The sequence below is a fragment of the Macaca thibetana genome, chromosome 16 (assembly GCF_024542745.1).
Source record: "Macaca thibetana thibetana isolate TM-01 chromosome 16, ASM2454274v1, whole genome shotgun sequence".
Lineage (NCBI taxonomy): Eukaryota > Metazoa > Chordata > Mammalia > Primates > Cercopithecidae > Macaca > Macaca thibetana.
Window position 1 is genome coordinate 70,486,183 of NC_065593.1, and position 23,769 is coordinate 70,509,951.

The following is a 23,769-nucleotide window of genomic DNA, read 5'->3' on the forward strand; positions in this document are numbered from 1 at the left end:
GCCACACAACTCCAGATGCTGCGGCGGGAGGAAGAGGGGCTACGGAGGACTCAAAACGCGCTCAGAGAGGCCCATCCAAATGCCAGGAGACAGATCGCAAGGATGCTTAAGAGGAGACGTGACTGGGCGAGGCAGATGAGGAGAGGGCAGTGGGCCAAGGTCATCCGCTAAGAGGCGGCAGGTTTACCACTGAGACCCGAGCCCATGGTTTCTGCCCGCGCCTCTAGAAAGAGCGTGGCGAAATCCCCGATCCCAGGCGTGGAAGGCCCTGGGGAACAGGCACGAGGCCCGACTCTTGTGGCTCAGGGGCCCTGGGCAGCCGCGCGCCCCCGCTCACCACCGCTCGCCCCACCCTCAGGCGCGCTCCTCTTCCGGGCGCGATGCTTGCCTGCGTGCGCCGGGACGCGCAGGGCCGAGCGTCTGAGACGCGCCCGTACGAGGAGCGCCGGTTTCTAGGAGCCCCGCCCTCAGGTGCGCTCTGCAGGAGGCGGGGCGCGACTTCCGCGCCGCGAGCTTCCCTAGCTGGCCGGCGCGCTGCCTGCTCTGCCTGCGCCAGGAGCGCGCGGGTGCGCGCGGCCGCGCCCTCGCACAGATCCCAGCTGGGTCACCCGCGCTGAGTCAACAGACTGAGCGCGTCCAGGCCTGACAGCGCTGCGGATCCGGCCCTGAGGTGAGGAGAGCGTTGCGGGCGTCGGCGCTTGAGGCAAGCCTGGGACAGCCGTCCCTTGGGGAGTTGTGGGGTCGAGGAGGGGCTGGCCAGCGAGGGGCGGCGGGGAGGGAAGGGGAGTTCGGCGTCTGAGGTGTGGGGTGAAGCGGGCTCGGAAGCGGGCAGAGGCGGCGAGCTGAGGGAAACGGACCTCTCTCGGCTCCCGAGAAGCGCGGGTTGCCAACCTCGGGGATGCGGTGGGAGCGCCCAGGATTCGGACGTGAGGGGTCGGGGCCCTGGGGCGGGGGCTCCGCGAGGCTCACCCGGGACCGGGTCCGGCCGTGGGACATCGGGACACTGCCTTTGCCTGGACGCTGTCGTTCCACCCTCAGCGGCGTCAGGGAGAGAAGGAAAACAAATATTGATGTAAATTTCCTTCTGAACAGCTGGGTAATGAGCGCTTGCTCTTCCCCGCGAGGTTACGCGCGGATCATTACCTTGTGTGTTAAAAGGAGTTTCAGTGAGAAGAAAATGCGCAGATCTCATGACACAGTTTGGGAGGGAAGTTCCCTGATCCTAAAACACAAATAGGAGCTCCAGGCATGGAAATAGGAGCTCCAGGCATGGAAATACTTAATTGGATCGGAAAGCTGGGCAGGCTGGAGCTATTAAGCTGAAGGAGGGTTTCTTTCCCCTGGGCTCCTTAGGCTTTGATTTACGTTTTAGATAAATAAGTCCGAAAATAATGAAGATAATAACCACGTTTACTTTCTACGAGGGCGTTCTGAAGGAATCTAAGGGAAGAACAGTATTTACTGGACTACAGCTTTGAGCCAGGCTGGGTGTTAGCTCTTTTAATTCTGACAGCATCCCTGTAGGGTTGGAGGGGGTTATTCCAGTTAGGCAGATGTGGAGAATGGGCCTCAAAGAGGCTAAGCCACTTATTAAGGTCTCAACTAGTAAAGGATGGAGTTGAGATGCCAGACTCTAATTCTGGTGCTTTATCCACTATATTTTGTGTTTGCCCGAAGAGCAATATTGTATGTGTTTTAGGGAAGACTCCTAGGAGGGAACATTATTAGGGCAGTTAGGGCTTTGTGGGTATTTGTGTTAAAATCAAACTAAAGAGGTGTTAATCTTTGAATATGCCCTGTTTGAGTGTATTTCCTTTCAAACAGATTTAGTGTAAGGAAATCTTACATTCACTATAAGAGCAAATTTATTAGTATGTTCCATGTTTATTGCATGTCTTTTATTTTTAAAGAGACAGGGTCTTGGGCTGGAGTGCCATGGTGCGATCAAAGTTCACTGCAGCCCTGAACGTCTGGGCTCAAGGGATCCTGCTGAATAACTGGGGCTATAGGCGTGTGTCATGTGCCCAGCTAATTTTTTATTTGTTTTTCAGAGATGAAGTCTTGCTATATTGCCCAGGCTGGTTTGTTGCATGTCTTTTACATTCCAGATACTATATTATGTGCCAAGAGTACCGTACTGATAGGAATATAATTTATAATCTCTGTCCTTGAGTTTAGTTGAGAAGGTGATTGTATAAAAGAATTTTATGATACCGTACTAAGTCATAACTTTTCTAGTACGTAAATTAGTTGGATTAAAAATAGTTTTAAGGGCAAGCTTTTAGGAACCTATTATGTATAAGAAAATTTATTGGATGACTTGTCCTCTGTGTACCATTGCATTGTTATTTTCTCCTTTAGCAAGAAACACTGTCATAAAATTTAGGTTAAATTATGTTGACAACTAGCATTTTTTTTTTTTTTTTTTTTGAGACAGGGTCTCATTCTGTCACCGAGGATGAAGTGCAGTGGCAGGATCTTGGCTCACTGCAGCCTCAACTTCCCAGGTTCAAGTGATCCTCCCATCTCAGCCTCCTGAGTAGCTGGGACCGCAGTTCTGTGCCCCTACACCTGGCTTTTTTTTTTTTTTTTTTCCTAGAGACAGTGTTTCTCTATGTTGCCAAGGTAGATCTTGAACTCTTGGGCTCAGGCCATCCTCCCACTGGGATTGCCACGTGAGCCACTGCACCTGACTGCATTTTGTTTTATTATTGCACCACCTTTCAGTAAATTTTAAAGCGATAGAGAAGATGAGAGCATTTATAATTTATCCCTTTTTAAGTTAAAAGGCATATTTTATAGTGCTTTTATTTTATTGATTGAGAAGCAAATGATGTAGCTAGGCAGGCGTTTATTTCATGTGCCGGATATGTTTCTAATTTCTCATTCCAAAAAAATCTTAGTTTTAAAGTATAGCTAATACCAGATGGCATTTAAGTTCTTGTGGCTCAGAGTTGTAATGAAATCAGTCTTCCAGTTTAAGCTGAAATGGCACATTGTTGAAATGTATAATATTACTTTGTGGTGGATTTTGGAAATCTCTTTTAATTGCTTCAGTTTTCTCAGTAAAGTAGGATTCAAGGTCATAATCTGAGGGTGTTCCTACAGATGGAAGCTTTGGAGATTTGGGGACTGAGAGAGTGATGGACTAGTGAAATATGTGATTGCTAGGAAATTAAACATGACCCGTAGGTGTGAAAACTACAGTAGAGGACAGATATGAGTGCACAAATTAGGGTGTCTAATTTTGGATATCAGAAACTTCATAATCCATTCCTGCCTTTACCGTGCCTGCCTTTACCGTGTTATCTAGAACATACATTCGCATCTCTTGCTCCAGTTCACTTTGCCTTATGCCTCTGCCATATGGCAGGTATCCCTGTTCTTCACAAAAGGCAAGTCCTTTTGTTTGGGAGTCTAGCTTTACCCTTCTTTTCTTTCTGCCTGGACATTCCATTCCACTCCTTTCCAAGCTCTTTCTCTCTTATCACATTACATTAAATTTTATCTCTCTGCAATGTTAGTGACAGTGTCTAACTTTATTTTTTTTGCCTCGTAATGTTGGATGCATAAATCCTTTGGTAAATGTTAAGTGAATATGCCACTTTTCTCACTTCCCCCCTTTTTCCTTTCTGCAGGAGTTGGCCAACTCTTTTTGTAAAGTGCCACATAGTAAATATTTTAGCTTTGCAGACAGTATGGTCTCTGTCTCAGTAACTTTACTGTTGTAGCACAAAAGCGGTGATAGATAATACATAAATGAATGAGCATGGCTGTATTCCAATAACACTATATTTATAGACATTGAAATTTGAATTTCACATAATTTTTGCATGTCACAGGGTATTATTCTTTTTTTTTTCAACCATTTAAAAATGTAGAAACAGTGTTCCTCCTGGGCTGTGCCGAACAGACTGAGGATTGGATTTAGCCCCCACCTCTTTCCTCATAGTTTGCACATCCTTGATCTTTAAAGACTCTCAGGAAGCCTTAATAAAGGAATCTGTGGTAAGATGATCCTGGTTATGATATTTCCATTGGTGGTAGAGAAGCAAAGATAAATAAGACAGTGTTGTTTTTTTCATCGAGGAGCTCATGGTCAAGTTCAAGATGAAAATATGTACATAAATAATGGTGACAGGGTATAGTTACTGCAGTTATATTTACTGGGTATAGAGGTAAAACAAAGGAGTGATAATCAGCTCCATGTCAATTTAATAATGACATTTAGGCAATGTGATTAAAAATTGAGCTTAGTTGAGCATAAAATTTGAGGATGGTCACACAGGAGGACACAGACTCCTAAAGGATGGGGTAAATGCTCCAAAGTGGAGAGATTTGAGGGTCCTTTATATAGGCAAGGCCTGGGGATGCTTAACAGGGTTACATCATTTTTCATACAAGGTTAGTGCATAGTTAGAGCAATTCAATTAGTTATAGGCAGTGTTTCTGTTTTGGGGAAGGGTATATTTAACATTTCACATTAAGGATGTAATGATCAAAGGGTCTTTTATCACAGTCAAGGGGTCTTTTATCCCTGGCACCATCTTGTCTGAGCCAGGAACAAGAAAATAAGGAAGGAATTTCATATATAACAAAAGGTCAGTAATTAAGAGGTCAAGCTTCAAGACCCAGTCTCTAAAGTCAGCCTTCCTCAGTGCCACACAACATTTAGAACCCCCACGTAGACAGATTATCCGTTTTCTGTTACATCTGCTTAGGTGGATGTGAAGTAACCTCTAACAGTCATTTGTTGGAGGTAGGGAATGTCTTTTCAGCTGGCCTTTCTGGAAATCTTTTAAGGATACTATGAAGGTGACTGACCACGTTTCTTATCAGGATGGCCCTAAACATCAGGATGACTCAACTTATTTATTTTTTAGGGTATAATCTTAATTCATTTCTCACAGAAATAAACATGGATATGTTTTTAAATTATGTCTCTATGAAAATAATTTAAAAATTTTAAAGTTATTTTACCTGCTACATAATAAATGGATTGTTTATTCCACAGATATTTAGTACCTCCTCTGCTGTGCAGTGAGTTGTTTTGCTAACTAAAAATATTTGGAGATAATGGTATCATTAGATAAGTGATGGATTTTCCGGGGGAGGCAGGGGAAGAGAGAGGAAAGCACTGCTTTTAACAAAGGCAGTAAGTATAATAGTAGGACTACCTTAAAATTTTAAGTAATTTTTAAAAATACTTTATAGCTTTCAAATTTCTTATTTTAATTAAACTCATGCATCCTAAATAATTTTTCTCTAACAATTATTTCTAAAGGTTATGTACATTTTTATTACTTTTAGTGATGTGAAATATGTTCCATAGGACTTGGAATGTAGTAACCCAGTGCTTTTTTTTTTTTTTTTTTTTTGAGATGGAGTCTCGCTCTGTTGCCAGGCTGGAGTGCAGTGGCATGATGTCTTTCGCTTCCTGGGTTTGAGCGATTCTTCTGCCTCAGCCTCCTGAGTAGCTGGCATTACAGGTGCCCGCCACCCCACCCAGCTAATTTTTGTATTTTTAGTAGAGACAGGGTTTCACCATGTTGGCCAGGATGGTCTTGATCTCCTGACCTCGTGATCTTCCCACTTCGGCCTCCCAAAGTGCTGGGATTACAGGCGTGAGCCACCATGCCTGGCCATAGTAACCAGTAGTTTTAAGATAAATTAAGAAGTGAATTTTTGATATTGAAATTTGGATTTTGCAACTCCTGGTCTTTAAGTCAATTAATACATTAGAAGAGGAAGATGGGCTTTAGTGGGCTTTCAATTTTCTTGCAATTTATTGGATTTAGTATAAATTATTTTATATAGGAAATTATTTATCTAGGAAAGTTAAATTTGATTAAATCTTTAGAAATATTAGGTGTTTAAAACTCACCTAATTATTATTTAAAGGCCTACAACAAACTTAGCACATTCTCAGGTATGCTGTGGAACTATGGAAAATAACTTTTTTTTTTTTTTAATTTTGAACCCTTATTTCTCTTTGTGCCATTGTTCTTTAACAGCTAAGCACTGCCTTTGTTAAAGAGTTTTTAAAGTATTTCATTGGTACGATTTTGAGTTGGAACCATATAAATTCTGCTTTGGTCTTGTGTTAACTCAGATGCTAGTGAGTGCACTCCTAGATATTGTCTGTAGGATTGTTCCCATTTAGAGGCAATTAAACTTGAACAGTTAAACTTGAGGCAGGCCAAGCATCTTTTTACTGCCTTTTTCTTTTATTCTTCCAAAACCATCACATAAAGCTATAAAATTTTGGAATTTTAGTATAGAAAGAGGAAATGTATAGCTCCATGCTAAATATGGGGTTTCTTGTATCCCAAGAAAAGGCACCTGATAAGTCAGACCCTTCCTAAGGTCCCCTTTTTGGTCATGCCTCATTTGTAACTTTGCAGCCCTGTTTTCAGATATACGCTTCTGTCAGGAACACCACTTTCATGTCACCTCTGCTGTGTGGATCTCCACCTTTCTTTCTGGAAACCTCATTCTTTCATCCACAAGAGTTGCTCCCATCTCAAGGTATTAACCCTTTATTTTTGGGTGTTTGTCACTATAGAAGAGTACTGCCTTCCGACATGCTTCCTTCATCCCAGTTTTCCTACCCTAACTCCCTGTTAGGCTAGTCAGTATTGTCCTTTGGGATTCCAGACCCTGCAAAACAGTGGAGGATGGGGTGAAGAGAAGGGTCTTTGTGATTACCATATCAGTGAGGGTTGTAGTCACCCCTTTTTTTATTCTATCTTGTTTCTCTTTCTTCTTCCCAAAGGACAGGTATTAATTCTCAGAGACGTTGTGGTCTCGACACTTGAAAAGGAAGCCAAATATTTTCCCCAGCATCTCATCATTTGCAAAGAATTTATAGGGTAGAGTTAGTGTTTACATTATTATACAGACCAGTGCTTACTATTTATTCCCCATATCCCTTTTCAAATTGGGCCTGCCTAGACACTGTGGACTCAGGGGTTGGAAGATGCAGCAGGCAAAGAGGAGGGTGAATAGGTACATTGTTGGGTCAGTTTACAAAGACCTGACTATAGCTTTGAAGTTTCTGTTTTAGATCAACAATAAAGTTTAAAGGTTTATGCAGAATTAATGTTAAGAATGTTTCATTCTTTTCAATCAAACAGCTAAACCATGTATTTCATACTGTGAAGAAAACCAGCAATCAGATGGGTTTGGAAGGATTTTTGTTTGTTTGTTTCAATAATTGAAGCTCAAGATTATTGAAATTTAATATTTTCATATGATTAGACTAAAGCTTTTGAGTATAAGAAAAATCAGATTGTTGAGGTCAGTCATAATACTAAGTCATTGGTATAATTTGATGACAGAGTTTATATTTTCATCATTTTTTTCTCTTTGTCATTTTACAGTTCATTCTGTAGGATTTCTTTGACTCGGTCTTCAATTTAGCTCACTAATTTATCTTTAAATGAAGTTCATCCCATCTTTTAGTGCTTTTTTATTTCTATCAATTTATTTCATTTCTAAGTTCTGTAATTGCTTTTTTCTTAATTGTCTTGCTCTTGTTCCAAGAATATGATATTCTCTATTACTCTTTTAAGGATGTTAGTTATACTTTTATACACAGTCATGATCAACGTGTATAATTAGTTGCCATGTACAAGGCACCATTTTCAGCTTTACATGTATTAATTCTTTTAGTCATTTTAACAGCCCGAAGAGGTAGGTACTGTTATTGCTGTATTTTACAGATAATAAACCTTAGGCACAAAAACATTAAATAACTTGCCCAAGGTCTCAAAGTTAGTGTGTAGCAGAGGCAGAATTCATGTTTAGTTGGTTTGGCCTCAGAGGTCATACTCTTAACCTATACTACTTTGTGCATTATTAGTTCTTGTGTTTGTTAATTTTGGTGCCTTTGTAATATTGATTAAGATGATTTTTGCAAGAAATAAAATCTGAGACTAGTTAGCTTAAGTGAAAATGAAAATATATTGGGAAGATAATAGAGCATTTCACATACTCCAAGGAAGAAAAATCAAGTTTTGAGCATAGTAGGTGTGGTACATTAGAAGAAAGCTTTGAGTAAGAATGTATAAACTTTGTTTCTTAAATGTTGCCGTTCATGTAATTCAGTTTCCTTGACTTCCATCCAGTCTGTGGGTCTTTTAGTTAATTCTGCCAAGAGAAATTTTAACTGACACAGCTCAAGAGTACTAGTAGTGTTGGTGGTGGTGGTGGTGGTGGTGATAGTTTGTGTGTGTTAGGATGGTGTTTGGGGAGTTGGTTTAGTTTTGCTTTAAAAAGTTCTGATGAGAGGTGGAGTGGGTGGGCAGGTTCTTTAGACAAGGCCCTGAGAGACTCAACCTTGAGTTCAGGAAGCAGTTGTCAAAAAAGGAAAAATGTTGTGAATCCATCTACTCTATGAGTCTGTTATATAAAAATGAAGAGTTAAGCATCCAGCATTCAAATTGGATTAATAATTTAGTAGCATTCACGAAATCAATGTGTTTTGGCAGGTAACTTGAGAATGTTCATGCTGCATTAGGTTAGTATTTCTGTTTGTATTGTAGCAAATAATTTTTGAATGAGTACAGTTTCCTTCCCTCCCTCCCTCCCTCCCTCCCTCCCTCCCTCCCTCCCTCCCTCCCTCCCTTCCTTCCTTCCTTTCCTTCCTTCCTTCCTTCCTTCCTTCCTTCCTTCCTTCCTTCCTTCCTTCCTATTATCAATTCTTTACCAAATGTGATGTAAGTTGAGACTGTTAGAAGATTTTATTGACTATTACAGAAGTTGATTTAACAAAGAGTCTAATATGAAAATGTACATGACCTAATTTTTACATCATAGTAAAACAGGCCCTTTGGAGAGGGGGACATGGGTTTTTCTGATGAACAGCCATTATTTATATTCGCACCAAGGCTTCTAACATGATGATGCTATTACCTCACATTACCACCATTCCAGTGTTGTTCTGTTGCCCACTAGTTGCCATTTCCACACATTCATCTATCACAAGATTCATAAAGGGATCAGATTCCTGCAATATTCCTTGGGCATGTCTGCCACCACTTAATTTTCAGTGATAACTTCTTGCCCATACATTTTTTCAATTCGGGAGGGTAAGCTTTGCTCATGGTGTCTACTCCACAGGTTACAGATGCCTTGGAACAGAATGCTGGAATAATTTATTTTAATATATCTTCTATTCTTGACTGCTTTTGTTTTGCTGTTTTTAATTTACTCATTTAATATTTTTACAGTATGTCTAATTGTTTAATGACTTTTTTTTACTATGTAAGTAATACATAGAAAAAAAGCATGAAGAAAATAAACATTGTCTTTAATTTCATTGCTAATTTAAAAATACTTTCTAGTCTTCCTTCTGTGCATATGAAGAAGATGCTCATTTAAGCCAAACTTTAATTATATATATTTACTGGAAAAGACAAACTGCCTCTTAAAAATTGTGGGCCAGGCACGGTGGCTCACACCTGTAATCCCAGCACTTTGGGAGGCCAAGGTGGGTGGATCACTTGAGGTCAGGAGTTTGAGACCAGCCTGACCAACATGGTGAAACGCTGTCTCTACCAAAAATACAAAAATTTGCTGAGCATGGTGGCGGGCGCCTGTAATCCCAGTTACTCGGGAGGCTGAGGTAGGAGAATTGCTTGAACCCAGGAGGTGGAGGATGCAGTGAGCCGAGACCGTGCCACTGCACTCCAGCCTGGACAAAAGAGTCAGATTCTATCTCAAAAAAAGAAAAAAAAAACCTGTGAGTTTTCTTTATCTAGGTGTAGACAGTCCGCCAGCTTGGAACAGATGGTCCTTGTTTTGGAGGAGAGTTATATCAGTGGCCCCACTAGGTAGGTTTATTTAAAACAAGGCACAGCAATTTCTCTGGAAGGTTTAACAGGATTTTGGTTGTTGTTGTTATTTCCCCCAAGCTACCTTCTCAGTAATTCTTAGTATGCAGAGATCCTAGGTTACTGGGTCGAGTGTATTTGAATAGGCGCCGTGGACATTGCAGTTGAGGCTCTGACCACTTCTATTTTGAGTTCAGCAGAAATGAAACCTCTTTGAAGAATCGAGATAGCTCCAGCAGAGGTACACAGGCAGAAGGATTTCAAGGATCTTCAAAGGGTAAAAGTACCCTGGAGGAGGAATGCTGGACCTGTGATAGTTACAATGATTTAGATCATTCAGTTTTACTTTTTCAAGTAATTTATTAAGATAAAATTTATTTCCAAAGTAAAACTCCTTACCTTGTAAGCACTTTCTCCTCATTCTTTACTCTCGCTGGCCTCTGACAATCACCAGTTGGCATTCTGTCCCTACATTTATCTTTTCTGGAAGTTTCATATAAATGGAATCATATAATATTTTACCTTTTTAGTCTTTCACTCAACATAACGTTTTGTACACTGATTTAAATTGTAGCATATAGCAGTACTTCATTCCTTTTTTTTTTTGAGACAGAGTCTTGCTCTGATGCCCAGGCTGGAATGCAGTGGTGCGATCTCAGCTACTGCAACCTCTGCCTCCCGGGTTTAAGCAGTTCTGCCTCAGCCTCCTGTAACTGGGGTTACAGGAACGTGCCACCATGCCCAGCTAATTTTTGTATTTTTTTTTTTTTTAGTGGAGACGGGGTTTTGCCATGTTGGCCAAGCTGGTCTCAAATTCTTGACCTCAAGTGATCACCGCCTTGGCTTCCCAAAGTGCTAGGATTACAGGCGTCAGCCACTGCACCTGGCCACTTCATTCCTTTTTATGGCTGAATAATATGTGTATGTATATGCCACAATTTGTTCATTTATCTCTTGATAAGTATTTGGGCTGATTCACCTTTCTACTATTCTGAATAGTGCTACTGTGAACATGTGTGAACATGTACTCAATTGAGTCCTTATGTTCATTTCTTTTGGGTGTATACCTAGGAGTGGAATTGTGAGGTCATATGGTAATTCTATGTTTAACTTTTTGAGGAACTGCCAAATTGTTTTTCTCAGCATCTGGACCATTTGCTTTCCCACCAGCAATGTATTCCAGTTTCTCCAGTTTCTCATGAGAACTCTGCTCTCATTCAAATTATTATTCTCCATAGGTAGCACATCATTGTTCTCTGACTGCTTCTAAGATTTTTTATCATCTTAATTTTCAGCAGTCTAATTATAATGTGTATGGGCATGTATTTTCTTTATGTTTTCTGGACTTCACCAACCTTCTTTAAACTTATGTGTTTATATCCCTTGCTAAATTGGAAGTTTCCAGCCATTAAGTCTTTAATTTTTTTTTTTTTTTTTAGCATTCTCCTTTTATAAATCAGATAATATGAAAGTTAGACTTTTTGTTATTGTCCCATAGTTTTCTTTTTTCTTCTTCTTTTTTTTTTCTTTGAGACAGGGTCTCGCTTTGTCACCCAGGCTGGGGTGCAGTGGAACAATCTCGGCTCACTACAGCCTCCTCCTACAGGGTTCAAGAGATTCTCTTGCTTCCCCAGTAGCTGGGATTACAGGTGCCCACCACCACGCCTGTCTAACTTTTGTATTTTTAGTAGAGAGGGATTTCACCATGTTGGCCAGGCTGGTCTTGAACTCCTGACCTCAGGTGATCTGCCTGCCTTGGCCTCCCAAAGTGTTGGGATTATGGGCGTAAGCCAGCGTGCCCAGCCTGACTCACAGTTTTCTGAAGCACTGTTAATTTTTTAAATACCTTTTTTCTCTGTGTTGTTCAGATTGGATAATGCCTATTGATAATCTTCAAGTTTACTCTCTTTCGGTTGTGTCATTCTGCTTTTGAGCCACTCCATGAGTTTTGTTATTGTGTTTTTCTGTTCTAAAGTTTCCATTTGTATTTATTTCTTATTATGGTTTTGTGTTCTAAAGTTTCCATTTGGTTCTGCTTTATGTCTTGTTTCTTTGCTAAGATTTTCTATTTTTCATTGCTTTCAAGAGTACTTCCGATTGTTTGCTGAAGCCCTTAAATAGCTGCTTTAAAAGTTTTATCAGATAATTTCAAAGTCTGTGTTATTTCAGCATTGGTATCTTTGATTTTATTTTCTTAGTAGAGTTGCTTTTTTTTTTTTTTTTTTTGAGATGAAGTCTTGCTCTGTCGCCCAGGCTGGCGTGAAGTGGCACAATCTTGGCTCACTGCAAACTCCGCCTCCCGGGTTCAAGCAATTCTCCTGCCTCAGCCTCCTGAGTAGCTGGGATTATAGGTGCATGCCACCACACCCAGCTAATTTTTATATTTTTAATAGAGATGGGATTTCACTATGTTGGTCAGGCTGATCTCGAACTCCTGACTTCTTGATCTGCCCACCTCGGCCTCCCAAAGTCCTGGGATTACAGGCATGAGGCACCGCACCTGGCCAGCTATTTTCTACTTGCTTCATTTGCCATGTAATTTTGGATTGTATGAGACTTTGAGTTTTGTGTTAATACCTATGGGAAATGTTGATATTTTCTCTTAACAGGCTGTCAACCAGGTTAGGTTCAGGTCATATGTTTCTACCCACATTCTTTGAACTGTAGTCGTCATTTTAGTTTATTTTTCAAAAGCTTTTGCAGTACCTTTTTGGTCTGTCTTGTGTGTGCCTTGCAGTGAACAGTCTGGATTTGGACAGTGGTCTGTCAGTTCAGTTTCTCAAGTCTTTATCACACGAATAGGATTGTATTTATGTATGTCCAGCTTGAAGAGTTATTACAGGAATTCAAAACAACTTTTTAGGGTGCTTTCCTGAGCTCTCTTTCTATTTATTCCCCCTTCTACTTTTTGCTTCCCCGTGGCTGCTCTTTCCATCCTCCAGCCAGAGGGCTAGTGTTTATTTTCTCCATTGTGTTACACACTTGTGCAACTGCAACCACCATATCCAGGGCCCAATGGTAGGAGGTAGAGAAGAAAAGCAAAAGGGATTGGCCTCATCCTCTTACAACCATAGCTCCATTGAATAGAGAGAAAGGTTTTCCTGCCTCAGAGTGTTGGCTGTGGTAGGCTTTCGTTACTGTAGTCTGGCCCTGTTACCATGGGATTGCTTGCGTGTGGGGATATAGGAGAACTCAGAAAAGAAAAAAAGATTTGCTATTTCTTCGTTCTCCCAGAGCATTAAGACTTCCCTTGCCCATTCCTCAATTCAAAGTTAAGTCTTCTTCTGGAGCTGCCTCTGTGGGCAGTTCGGGAGATACCAAAGGAGAAAAAGTGCCACTGTTGATATGGTGGTATTTCAAGTTGTGGTCTCCCCTATTTCACATGCCTTGTTTACTTTTCGGAGTCCACAGATTGCTGCTCCATGCGTTCTGTCCAGTTTCCTAGGAGAGACAACTTGGAGTATGCTTAATCCATCTTACCTGGGACTGAAACATCTGCTTGTTTTGCCATTAAAAATTACATGCAGTTTACTGCATGGCTCCAGGTTTGTTTGTTTTTCCTCTTTAATAGGTTTATTCAGAAAACATGTCCACTGCAATTAGGGAGGTGGGAGTTTGGAGACAGACCAGAACACTCTTATTGAAGAATTACTTAATTAAATGCAGAACCAAAAAGAGTAGTGTTCAGGTAAGTTAAATAACTCTTTCTTGCAGTTTATTTTGCTTGATATGTTCTATCTTGAAGCGATGATTTATTTTGCTAAATATATTTTTATTATAATTTATTTTCTTCGCTTGTAAAGTAAAAGCTTGCCATGTTAGCCACAGAAAAATAGCTGAATTACCTAATGCTTTCTAAATGTTAAAAATTTTAATAATAATTTCTACATTTAGTTAATTTCTAACATCTGTGCTTCATTTTGAGCTTTTAGGCATGTGTTTCCTGAGTTTCATGAACTAACGTTCCAAAATAACTTTGATTCCAGAGTTTTATTCCCCACAACCTCATATTTTTTGGAGTCTAGATTGAGTTGCCCATGAGTATTAATATTATGACACAAATTTGTACCCACAGCATACATTACTTTTGGTAAAGGTAAAAGAAAGGAAGAACTTTGGCTAACCAGCTAGTAATAATTTCAAAGGATGAAAATATATTATTCATCTTCTCCTGAAACTGGTAAAATAATTAAACAGCAAGATGATATAATAGCTCATTTCTCCTAAAACTGACCATAGAATTTAATTAAGTATGGTTTTAATAGTGTACATTTAGGTATAATTAAAGTATGATTTCTAATTCAGAATTGAATGAGGGCATTTTTATGGTGAATCCATATAGGGATGTTTGGTAAATTGCTTTAGATAAAATTATATGAGTAAATTTATTGTGTTTTATGTCAGTAATCTAAGATGTTTAAATATTATCTTTTATGTTACCTTAATTTATTATGTGACTTGAATTTTAAAATATTTCGGAAAAACTAAATGCGAAGGAAAAAATCATATTAAATGCATGTTGGGTTTGATGAGGTGTTCAACACAATCATTCTTTTGGGATAGAATTGCTTTTACTTCTTATTCATAAGAAAGGACAACCAAATTTCTTGTTTTTACTTAGTATTATATTATCTGCAAATAAATCTTGGTGATTTTTGCTGCTGTTATACTTTGTAATCACTTTGTTTCTTTTATTGTAGGAAATTCTTTTTCCACTATTTTTTTTATTTTGGTTAATATTAATTAGCATGATGCATCCAAATAAGAAATATGAAGAAGTGCCTAATATAGAACTTAATCCTATGGACAAACTTACTCTTTCTAATCTAATTCTTGGATATACTCCAGTGACTAATGTTACAAGCAGCATCATGCAAAAAGTGTCTGCTGATCATCTACCTGATGGTATTGTGAGCTTATATATATTCTATTTATAATATTAAGCCTGTTCAATATTTATCAACTTGCTTTATTGAATAAATAGCAGTCTTAACACTTAGAGATGTGTTGCTCCACCAAAGTATATATAGTTTTATAAAAATACTAAAGTTATTTAATTCTGTTGCCTTATTTTTCTTGTGAAAAATTATTTTATATTCTTAGTGGTAGAAAGCATATTTTATGTACTTTTATATTTAATTCTTAGACCATTTATAAAATAGTTTAAGTATACTTGTTTAAGATACAAGCTTTGATGGGCTATTTCATTTTGATTCTGACTTTCATATAATTATGAAGCTAGCAATGTTTAGCTGAATGTGGTGGCATTTGCCTGTAGTCCCAGCTACTCAAGAGGTTGAGGTGGGGGGATCCCATAAGCCCAGAAGTTTGGGACTGCAGTGAACTATGATCATGCCACTTCATTCCAGCACTCCTTACTCTGGGCAACAGAATGGGACCCCCATCTCTAAAAATAAAAATTTTTAAAAGAAGCTAGAAATATGTGGTAAAGATTGTAAAGCAGTCACCTTTTCAGCTTACCATGCTTGTTTATAGAAGTATGTGGTTAAACTGAAGAAGTACCTAACTTTGGAGACTACAACTGTGACTATGGTAAAGTCCCTAACTCTGTTTTATTTATTTATATATGTATTTTTTTGTAGAGATGGGATGTTGCTGTGTTGCCCAGGTTGGTCTCAACTCCTGGGCTCAAATGATCTTCCTCCCTTGGCCTCCACCTAAAGTGCCACCTAAGTCTTTTTTCTCAATGTGCACTTCTCACAAAGAAATGAACTAGAAAATAGTGTAAGCAGTGAAGTTCCAGTGAACTTAAAGTGGCTGTGAGAGAACCTAAAGCAAAAACTGGAAAAAGTGACAGAAATTCTTATACTATTAATGATTAAACAATGAAGTGCCGAATTATAGAACATAGCAGATTAACATGTTATTTTTTGCTATATGGGATAGTTGTAATTAGCTTATATATCATCACATTTTTGGATAGTACATCATTGAATGGAAAGTGTTAATTATACAGTCAGAAGCCAAGTAACCTATTCCATTGGTTTCTTTCTTTGGTTATTTCTATTTAATATTTTGATTAAATATACTTCTTATTGTTATATGTTAGTGTATCACATTAGGCACAAGTAGTATAGATTACCATGAGAATTTAGTGTATAAGCTCAAAAAGCTGATTAAAAATGTTGAAATGAAATTCATTGGTAATTCTGAGTAGGAGGAAAGAATATAAACCAAAGAAATAAGAGGTCGGGCGTGGTGACCCACACCTGTAATCCCAGCACTTTAGGAGGCCAAGGTAAGCGGATCACCTGAGGTCAGGAGTTCGAGACCAGACTGGCCAACATGGTAAAACCCTGTCTCTACTAAAAACACAAAAAAATTAGCCAGGCGTGGTGGTGGGTGCCTGTAGTCCCAGCTACTTGGGAGGTTGAGGCAAGAGAATTGCTTGAACCTGGAAGATGGAGGTTGGTTGCAGTGAGCTGAGATTGTGCCACTGCACTCAAGCGTGGCAACAGAGCAAACTCTATCTCAAAAATAAATAAATAAGTCAGTGTATATTAACTTAGATGCCAAAATAGTGTATACATATACATACATTTTTTTAGACTTCTGTGTTTTTAACAACAGAGCTATCTGAAAATGGGTTATGCATACATACGTAGCTTGACTGGTAGGATGTTGAACTAACACCCTGTTTATTCATGTAAATCCTGGAATTCCCTGTCCCTCTTAAAAGGCCTGGAAAATCTATTAATTAACATGTAAGTAATACTTTACAAAGCATTTTTTTTCTTCTTTTTCTTCTTTTTTTTGAGATAGGATCTCACTGTCAAGCTAGTGTGCAGTGCCATGATCTCAGCTCACTGCAGCCTCTGCCTCCTGGGCTCAAATGATACTCCTGCTTCAGCCTCCTGAGTAGCTGGGAGTACAGGTTTACACCACCACACCTGGATAATTTTTGTATTTTTTGTAGAGACGGGGTTTCGCCATGCTACCCAGGCTGGTCTCGTACTCCTGGACTCAAGCAATCTACCTGCCTCCACCTTCCAAAGTACTGGCATTATAGGTGTGAAGCACCACATCCAGCCTACAAAGCATTTTGATGTTACTTCACTTGTTCTTTACAACAACCCAGTGTCATCAGCTAGGCATTGTAGATGAGGACACTGAAGTCTGAGGGTTTAAATCGCCTATCTGCTCACACAGTTAATAAATGAAGAAGTTAAGTACTAATTCTATATTCTTTCCATTTCACCACATATTTGAAGCTTCTGTAGTGAAAATTAGTTGCTTGTAAACAAAACTTACAAGAAAATATTTAAAAATTAGTCTTAGCTGATGAGAAAGAGTGATTACAATATTTCTTCCACTTATCTCCTAAGAAAGGAACAAGCAATATTGGATTTGAATGACAATTTTTATTTAAGGAGGAGTTGTTTCATAGTTACTAAAATGCCTATTTGGTTTCTGAGGATTGTGGAATTTTCTTTATAAGAAATATTTAAAAATAAGCAATTCATATATTTCCTAAAAAGTCATTTTTGTACAGGTGCGGTGGCTCATGCCTATAATCCCAGCTAGTCAGGAGGCTGAGGTGGGAGGATCACTTGAGGCCAGGAGTTCAAAACCAGCTTGGGCAACATAGTGACACCTCATTTCTACAAAAATTAAAAACAAAAAATTAGCCAGGCATGGGGATGAGCGTCTGTAGACCCAGCTCTACTCCGGAGGCTGAGGTGGGAGGGTCTCTTGACCCCTGAAGTTGGAGTGCAAGGTCCCATGCACTACAGCCCGGACAACAGAACAAGGCCCTGTCTCTAAAAAAATATAAAATAAAATAACGAAGTTATTTTTTAGTTTTACTTCAAGATAGATAAATGAACTGCATTACTAATAATTTTTATAATTTCATTGCTGCCTGAAATTAGTATGATTCATTAAGGCTTTGAGAAACAGCAATTTCTTTCAGAAATATGAGTTCTGCATATTTTATACTATATTTCGTATGTTTATAACATAAGTGTAACACTGACACATTTCTGTAATAAAATGACAGCTAAGTAGTGTCTGCATCTTTGTACCATTTTATTATTTATTATTGTTTTGTTGGAAGAATTGTCTTTTTTTCTTTTGTATTTTTAGTAGAGACGGGGTTTCACCATCTTGGCTGGGCTGGTGTCGAACTCCTGACCTCGTGATCCACCTGCCTTGGCCTCTCAAAGTGCTGGGATTACAGGCGTGAGCCACCGCGCCCAGCCCCGATGTCTTTTTTTCTTTTTCTTTTCTTTTTTTTTTTTTTTTTTTTTTTTTGTTGAGACATGGTCTCACTCTGTTGCCTAAACTGGAGTGCAGTTGCTCAATTATGGCACACGGCAGCCTTGACCTCCCAGCTCAAATGATCCTGCCGCCTCTGCCTCCCAAGTAGTGCTGGAAGTACAGGCACACATCACTACACCTGACTAATTTTTTTAGTTTTTGGAGAGACAGAAGCTCACAATGTTGCCCAGGTTGGACTTCAACTTCTGAGCTCAAGCAGTCCTCCCGTCTTGGTCTCCCAAAATGTTGGGATTACAGGTTGAGCCACTGGGCCTGGCCTGTCTTCATTTTTTAAGAGGCAAATATAGCAAAAGTGTTTATTCATCAAAATAATTGTAAACTTGATCTACTGTAGTATGGTATTTTAATTTGTGAGCTAACTATATTGTTATGATATCTTACAGTTATAATTACTGAAGAATATACAAATGAAAAAGAAATGTTAACATCCAGTCTTTCTAAGCACAGCAGCTTTGTAGGTGTGGTTTTCAAAGACTCCATGTCCTATGAACTTCGTTTTTTTCCTGATATGATTCCAGTATCTTCTATTTATATGGATTCAAGAGGTAAATAGCCCTATATAATCAATGAAGATCAATTAAATTCATATCTTTGCTGCTTGCAGTTCATAGTCGAAATTTGATATAGTTCAATATTGGCATTTTCAGCTATTCTTACTTGTTCCAATAGGAAAACTGAGAAGTATAGCATAAAAATATTTATTTATAAATACGTATCTACTTCTACACATAAAAAATTTTTATATAATATCCATTTTGATTTAATACACTTACATATATTAAAAACAATAGCATAAAGCAAAATTGCATTTTGGGTTATATGACTTTCTAAATCTCTAGGTTTTCATGTAATTGTTTGTACTTATGTAAAAATATTTTAAAATCTTTGTTATGTACAAATCTTTAAAATCTTAAGGTCTTCTACTAGTGAACTTTATTAGTTTTATATTTGAAGCATGGGAAACAACCTTTGGTTGTTTAAACCTATGAAGAAATGTTATCAACCACAAACATATATTGAGCAATGTTAAAGTCACTATGCTAAATACTGAATTTGTGACTTTATTTCAAAAAGCCCTTCTGAAAATTCTTTTTTCCTGTTTGCTTAACTTTGACTTTTCCTTGCTTCTGAAAGTGCTTTGGAGCTAAGTCATGTAGAATGATTTACTTTAAAACAAAAAAGTAACTTGTTTTAAATAACTACAATTAATTTCTTTCTTTACGTTTTTATTCATTCACTATTTAGTATTCTAACACATGTAACTTTTATTTCAAAATTTCAAGTAAATGATCAGAAATCTTATAGGTATTATTTACCTTTGAAAGTCAATAGCTTATTTCTTTGGTCCTGTAGAGATTGATTGATTATATTATTTTGGTAACTCTCCATATAATATCTTTAAAACAATGCACTTGCATGTTGTACAGCGTCTTAGATCTCATATTCTTCCCCCCATAGCTGGCTGTTCAAAATCATGTGAGGCTGCTCAGTACTGGTCCTCAGGTTTCACAGTTTTACAAGCATCCATAGATGCTGCCATTATACAGGTAAATATGATAAAGGAAGAAATACAAAAACTACACCATTTTAAAATAAATATTTCCTAATTCTTTACAGTAGTATTTGGTTTGACTACTGTCAAATGTACAAAATATGTAACTTACTGCAATTCCTTTAAGATAAAAGATAAGAAGTCATATTTTCTGATTTGGTACTTTTTGTTGTGTTTCATATTTTAGCAGAAAAACTAGCCATGAAATTTATTTTTAAAAATCTTACTTTTGTGTCTGGGCTAGATAGCAGTAGATGAAGTTACCTTAGAATTCAAACTATTCAAATTAACCGTATTTCATTCTTCCATGTTCTGTATGGATCTGTGGCTTTTTTTTTCCATTTGCTCTTTCTAATTGAACTTACTATGCTACAAAATTTACTGTGCTGCAAAATATTATAAAGTCAAGATCGATATCAACCATCTTCTCTACTAAACTATATGTTTAAAGTATGTATAAATAATGATAGAACTGGAATCAAAATCTGAACAGGAGTCTTGTCTTTGTTGTTACACTGCTATGTAGTAAAATGACTATAATAATAATACTTTACTTGACAGCATTGTCGTAATAACTAAATGAGATGATTTATGTAGAATTGTTTTGTAAACTTTTGCAGTATAGTATAAACATATTAGGGACATGTAATGTTGCACAAATTCAATAATATAGAAATTTAAGGTAAAGATAGTGAAATACAGATCTATTACATTTATGTTGTTATATCACCTGTTTGTATTTTGCCAAAGTTTTTAGCCATCCACAGCCGAGACCACACTGGATGAATAGGCAGGACAGATTTCAATTTAGGCATTAACTGGGATGTTAGAAGTATTATGTGGCATAAATAGTTTTATTATTTGAGCTATATGTGCTGCATATGTAGACTTTAAAGCAATAGAAGGGCATGGTATTTAGAAGGACATTTTTTAAACAATCATAGGAATGATGGCACTAATAATCACTCCTAAATTCCTAAATTTTGAAGATGTATATTTTTCCTGAGATACATATAATTGTCTGCTTAAGATGATAATTGTGCAATTTTTATTTGACAAATTATTTAATCAAAGTTTATACACTTACCAACTTTAAACTTTAAATTTTATGGTATACTTTTAGAATAAATTTAAAGCAATATTCTACTCTGAATTATGATATTGGGGTCACTCCCTTTATTTCAGGTATGTAGCTTTTTGGGGATTGTATTTGTACTAGGTTATTGACAAAATTTAGGGATATAGCTGTCCCGTTTTACTAGGGGCTACTATCATAACTAAATTAATTTAATGTATTTATATTTTCTAATTATAGTTGAAGACCAATGTTTCTCTTTGGAAGGAGCTGGAGTCAACTAAAGCTGTTATTATGGGAGAAACTGCTGTTGTAGAAATAGATACCTTTCCCCGAGGAGTAATTTTAATATACCTAGTTATAGCATTTTCACCTTTTGGATACTTTTTGGCAATTCATATCGTAGCAGAAAAAGAAAAAAAAATAAAAGAATTTTTAAAGATAATGGGACTTCATGATACTGCCTTTTGGTATGTTATTAAATGTTTATTACTTAATGTAATTAAAAATTGTATTAAATATACAGATTTTCAAAAGTGTAATTTTGATATTTACCTAAGTTGATGAAGTGCTTATCCTGTTTTCTTACAATGATCGCCTTAGTCTTGGAATTTGAGATTAGTCAACAAGTTTCAACAACTAATTGGCTTCATTTAACATAAGGGATGAAGAATGTCAAAAGCTTATGTTGACAATATGTGTTTAAATTTTATTTCACATTTTGTTTGAATCATGGGCACACTCCGTGTATATTTCAGAGTATTTCAATATACTCCATGTATATTTTCTGTGTATTTCAGAGTTCAGGAAATGTGAAATCTTGAAACATTAGAAATTAATAATTGCCTGTTACAGTTTTTCCATAATATAGCATATATATAGTATTAAACATTTAGTTACAGTGATTAAAGTCTATGTATGTGGTATATGGACTTTATTCCCTTGAAAGTTTTAGTTACTTGGGTGAATTAAGATGAATATGGAAATAATGTTAGAGAAAGAAATGAGTAAAACATGTTTTCACTAGTGACCTTTAATGTATCAGCATTTTTATACAGTGATAATTTTATAAAGGCTTGCATTTTTATAAATAATTCTAAGTGTAGTTTCCTTACTCTTTTCACTATGTAGTGAAGTTTGTTCTGGGGGGAAGGTTATATATAACAATTACAATATAACAATTAATTATACACTTTTTTAATACTTTTTTTTTTTTACTTTTTTACACTTTTTTCACTTTTTTACACTTCACATTTTAAATTATAACAATTACAATATAACAATTACAATATAACAGTTAATTACACACTTTACATAATGGGATTATTGTATATAACATATGTCCTTTGCTTGTTTTTCTTTCATTTGTTATTTTAGAAATTGTTGGTTTTGGATTTTTTTTTTTGAGACAGGATCTTGCTCTGTCACCTAGGCTGGAGTACAGTAGCATGATCATGGGTCACTGTGGCCTCCAACTCCCAGTCTCAAGAGATTCTCCCACCTCAGTCTGACAAGTAATTGGGACTACAGGTGCATGCTGCCATGCCCAAGTAATTTTTAAATTTTTTGTAGGGGCGGGGGTCTTGCCATGTTGTGCAGGCTGGTCTCAAAGTCTTGGCCTGAAGTGATCCTCTGACCTTGGCCTCCCAAAGTGCTGGGGTTACAGGCAAGAGCCACTGTGCCTGGCCAGTGGATTGGTTTTTAACATTTATTGGGTTATTAAAGTATTTTATGGAGAACCGGTAGCTGGAAGAATTTAGGCAAATGATTCTCTCAGGGTCTCAGTTTTGCCTCAGTAAAATGATGGATTCAATTTTGATAATTTCGCTACCTTTTTAGCCTTCACTCAGTGATTTTGTGACATCATCAAATCCTGAGCTAACTTGAAAAAATGTGTGAAATAAAAATACTGCAGCAGTTCCGTTGAGCTCTGATTTGTAAAGAAGTCTTGAGTAAAAATAGTGAATTCATTACTGATCTTGTTTATTTCACATTGTGTAATTGTAGTAATTATGTCATTGATTAGTGAGGTAAGGTAGCCTTTATTGTTTATAGTTACAGAAGCCATCAGAGGTTTAATTGTAGCACATGCCATAAAGAAAATTGTTATCTTGATTCACTAAACTCTTACATTTTAAGAAAATCAGAGATGTTCTATGCTATTGAACTTTTGAGAATATTAGATTTAAATTAATTATGAATTACTATTCATTTTGAAAGCTTTTTTTAAACTCTGGAAGATAGCATTTTTTTTTTTTTTTTTTTTACCAGATTACACTTTTACCTATCACTTAACCAATACTATATTTTAAATTACTTATGACTATTAATTTTCAATACATAAGCATACACAGAAATGAACAGTGACTTAATTTTAAGAATAAAATGACTAAAATCTAAAATTTTGTTTAAAATGATTTTTTAACTGTCTAAGCCTATGCATTTGACCATAAATATATCTGTATTCTCATTTTAGGCTTTCCTGGGTTCTTCTATATACAAGTTTAATTTTTCTTATGTCCCTTCTTATGGCAGTCATTGCAACAGCTTCTTTGTTATTTCCTCAAAGTAGCAGCATTGTGATATTTCTGCTTTTTTTCCTTTATGGATTATCATCTGTAAGTATTTTAACTTGTGATACGAATAAAGAGCTGTCAAAGTGTTTGATAATATAGCAGTCTTTTTCTTCAGTTTACTTATAGTCAATTTGCCATGAAAGACAGATTTTACTAAGTGATTGATAAGTGACTTAATAAATAAATGATGTAGCATCACTGTATCCCTGTATTTTTAGGAACGTTACAAAATAGTGTTAGGTTTAGATTTAGCTTTTGTCATATGATGTATTTCACATACAACTCCTCTGAGTCTATCTGTTATTGTCTTTATATAATAATGTATATAATTAAGACTGTCGAGTATTGGACTACTTTTGTTAATCTTCATGAAATCCTTACTCTTTCAAGTTAATTTATGCTCCAGGATGATGATTTTTAAAGATATGT

The 23,769-nt window shown here is 37.1% G+C and overlaps 1 protein-coding gene and 1 pseudogene across 1 annotated transcript in view; one reads left to right on the top strand and one right to left on the bottom strand.

Annotated features, from left to right (window-relative positions):
- The first annotated feature begins 559 nt into the window (after positions 1-559).
- The window catches only part of ABCA5 (ATP binding cassette subfamily A member 5), a 77,938-nt gene continuing 54,728 nt past the window's right edge, over positions 560-23,769 (top strand). The window contains 7 exon segments of the mRNA XM_050762375.1: positions 560-670; positions 13,408-13,524; positions 14,537-14,741; positions 18,521-18,682; positions 19,596-19,684; positions 21,005-21,234; positions 23,241-23,382. Coding sequence (XP_050618332.1) covers positions 13,423-13,524; positions 14,537-14,741; positions 18,521-18,682; positions 19,596-19,684; positions 21,005-21,234; positions 23,241-23,382 — 930 coding nt within the window. The 5' untranslated portion in view covers positions 560-670; positions 13,408-13,422.
- On the bottom strand, positions 8,876-9,677 carry LOC126939593 (small nuclear ribonucleoprotein G-like; annotated as a pseudogene).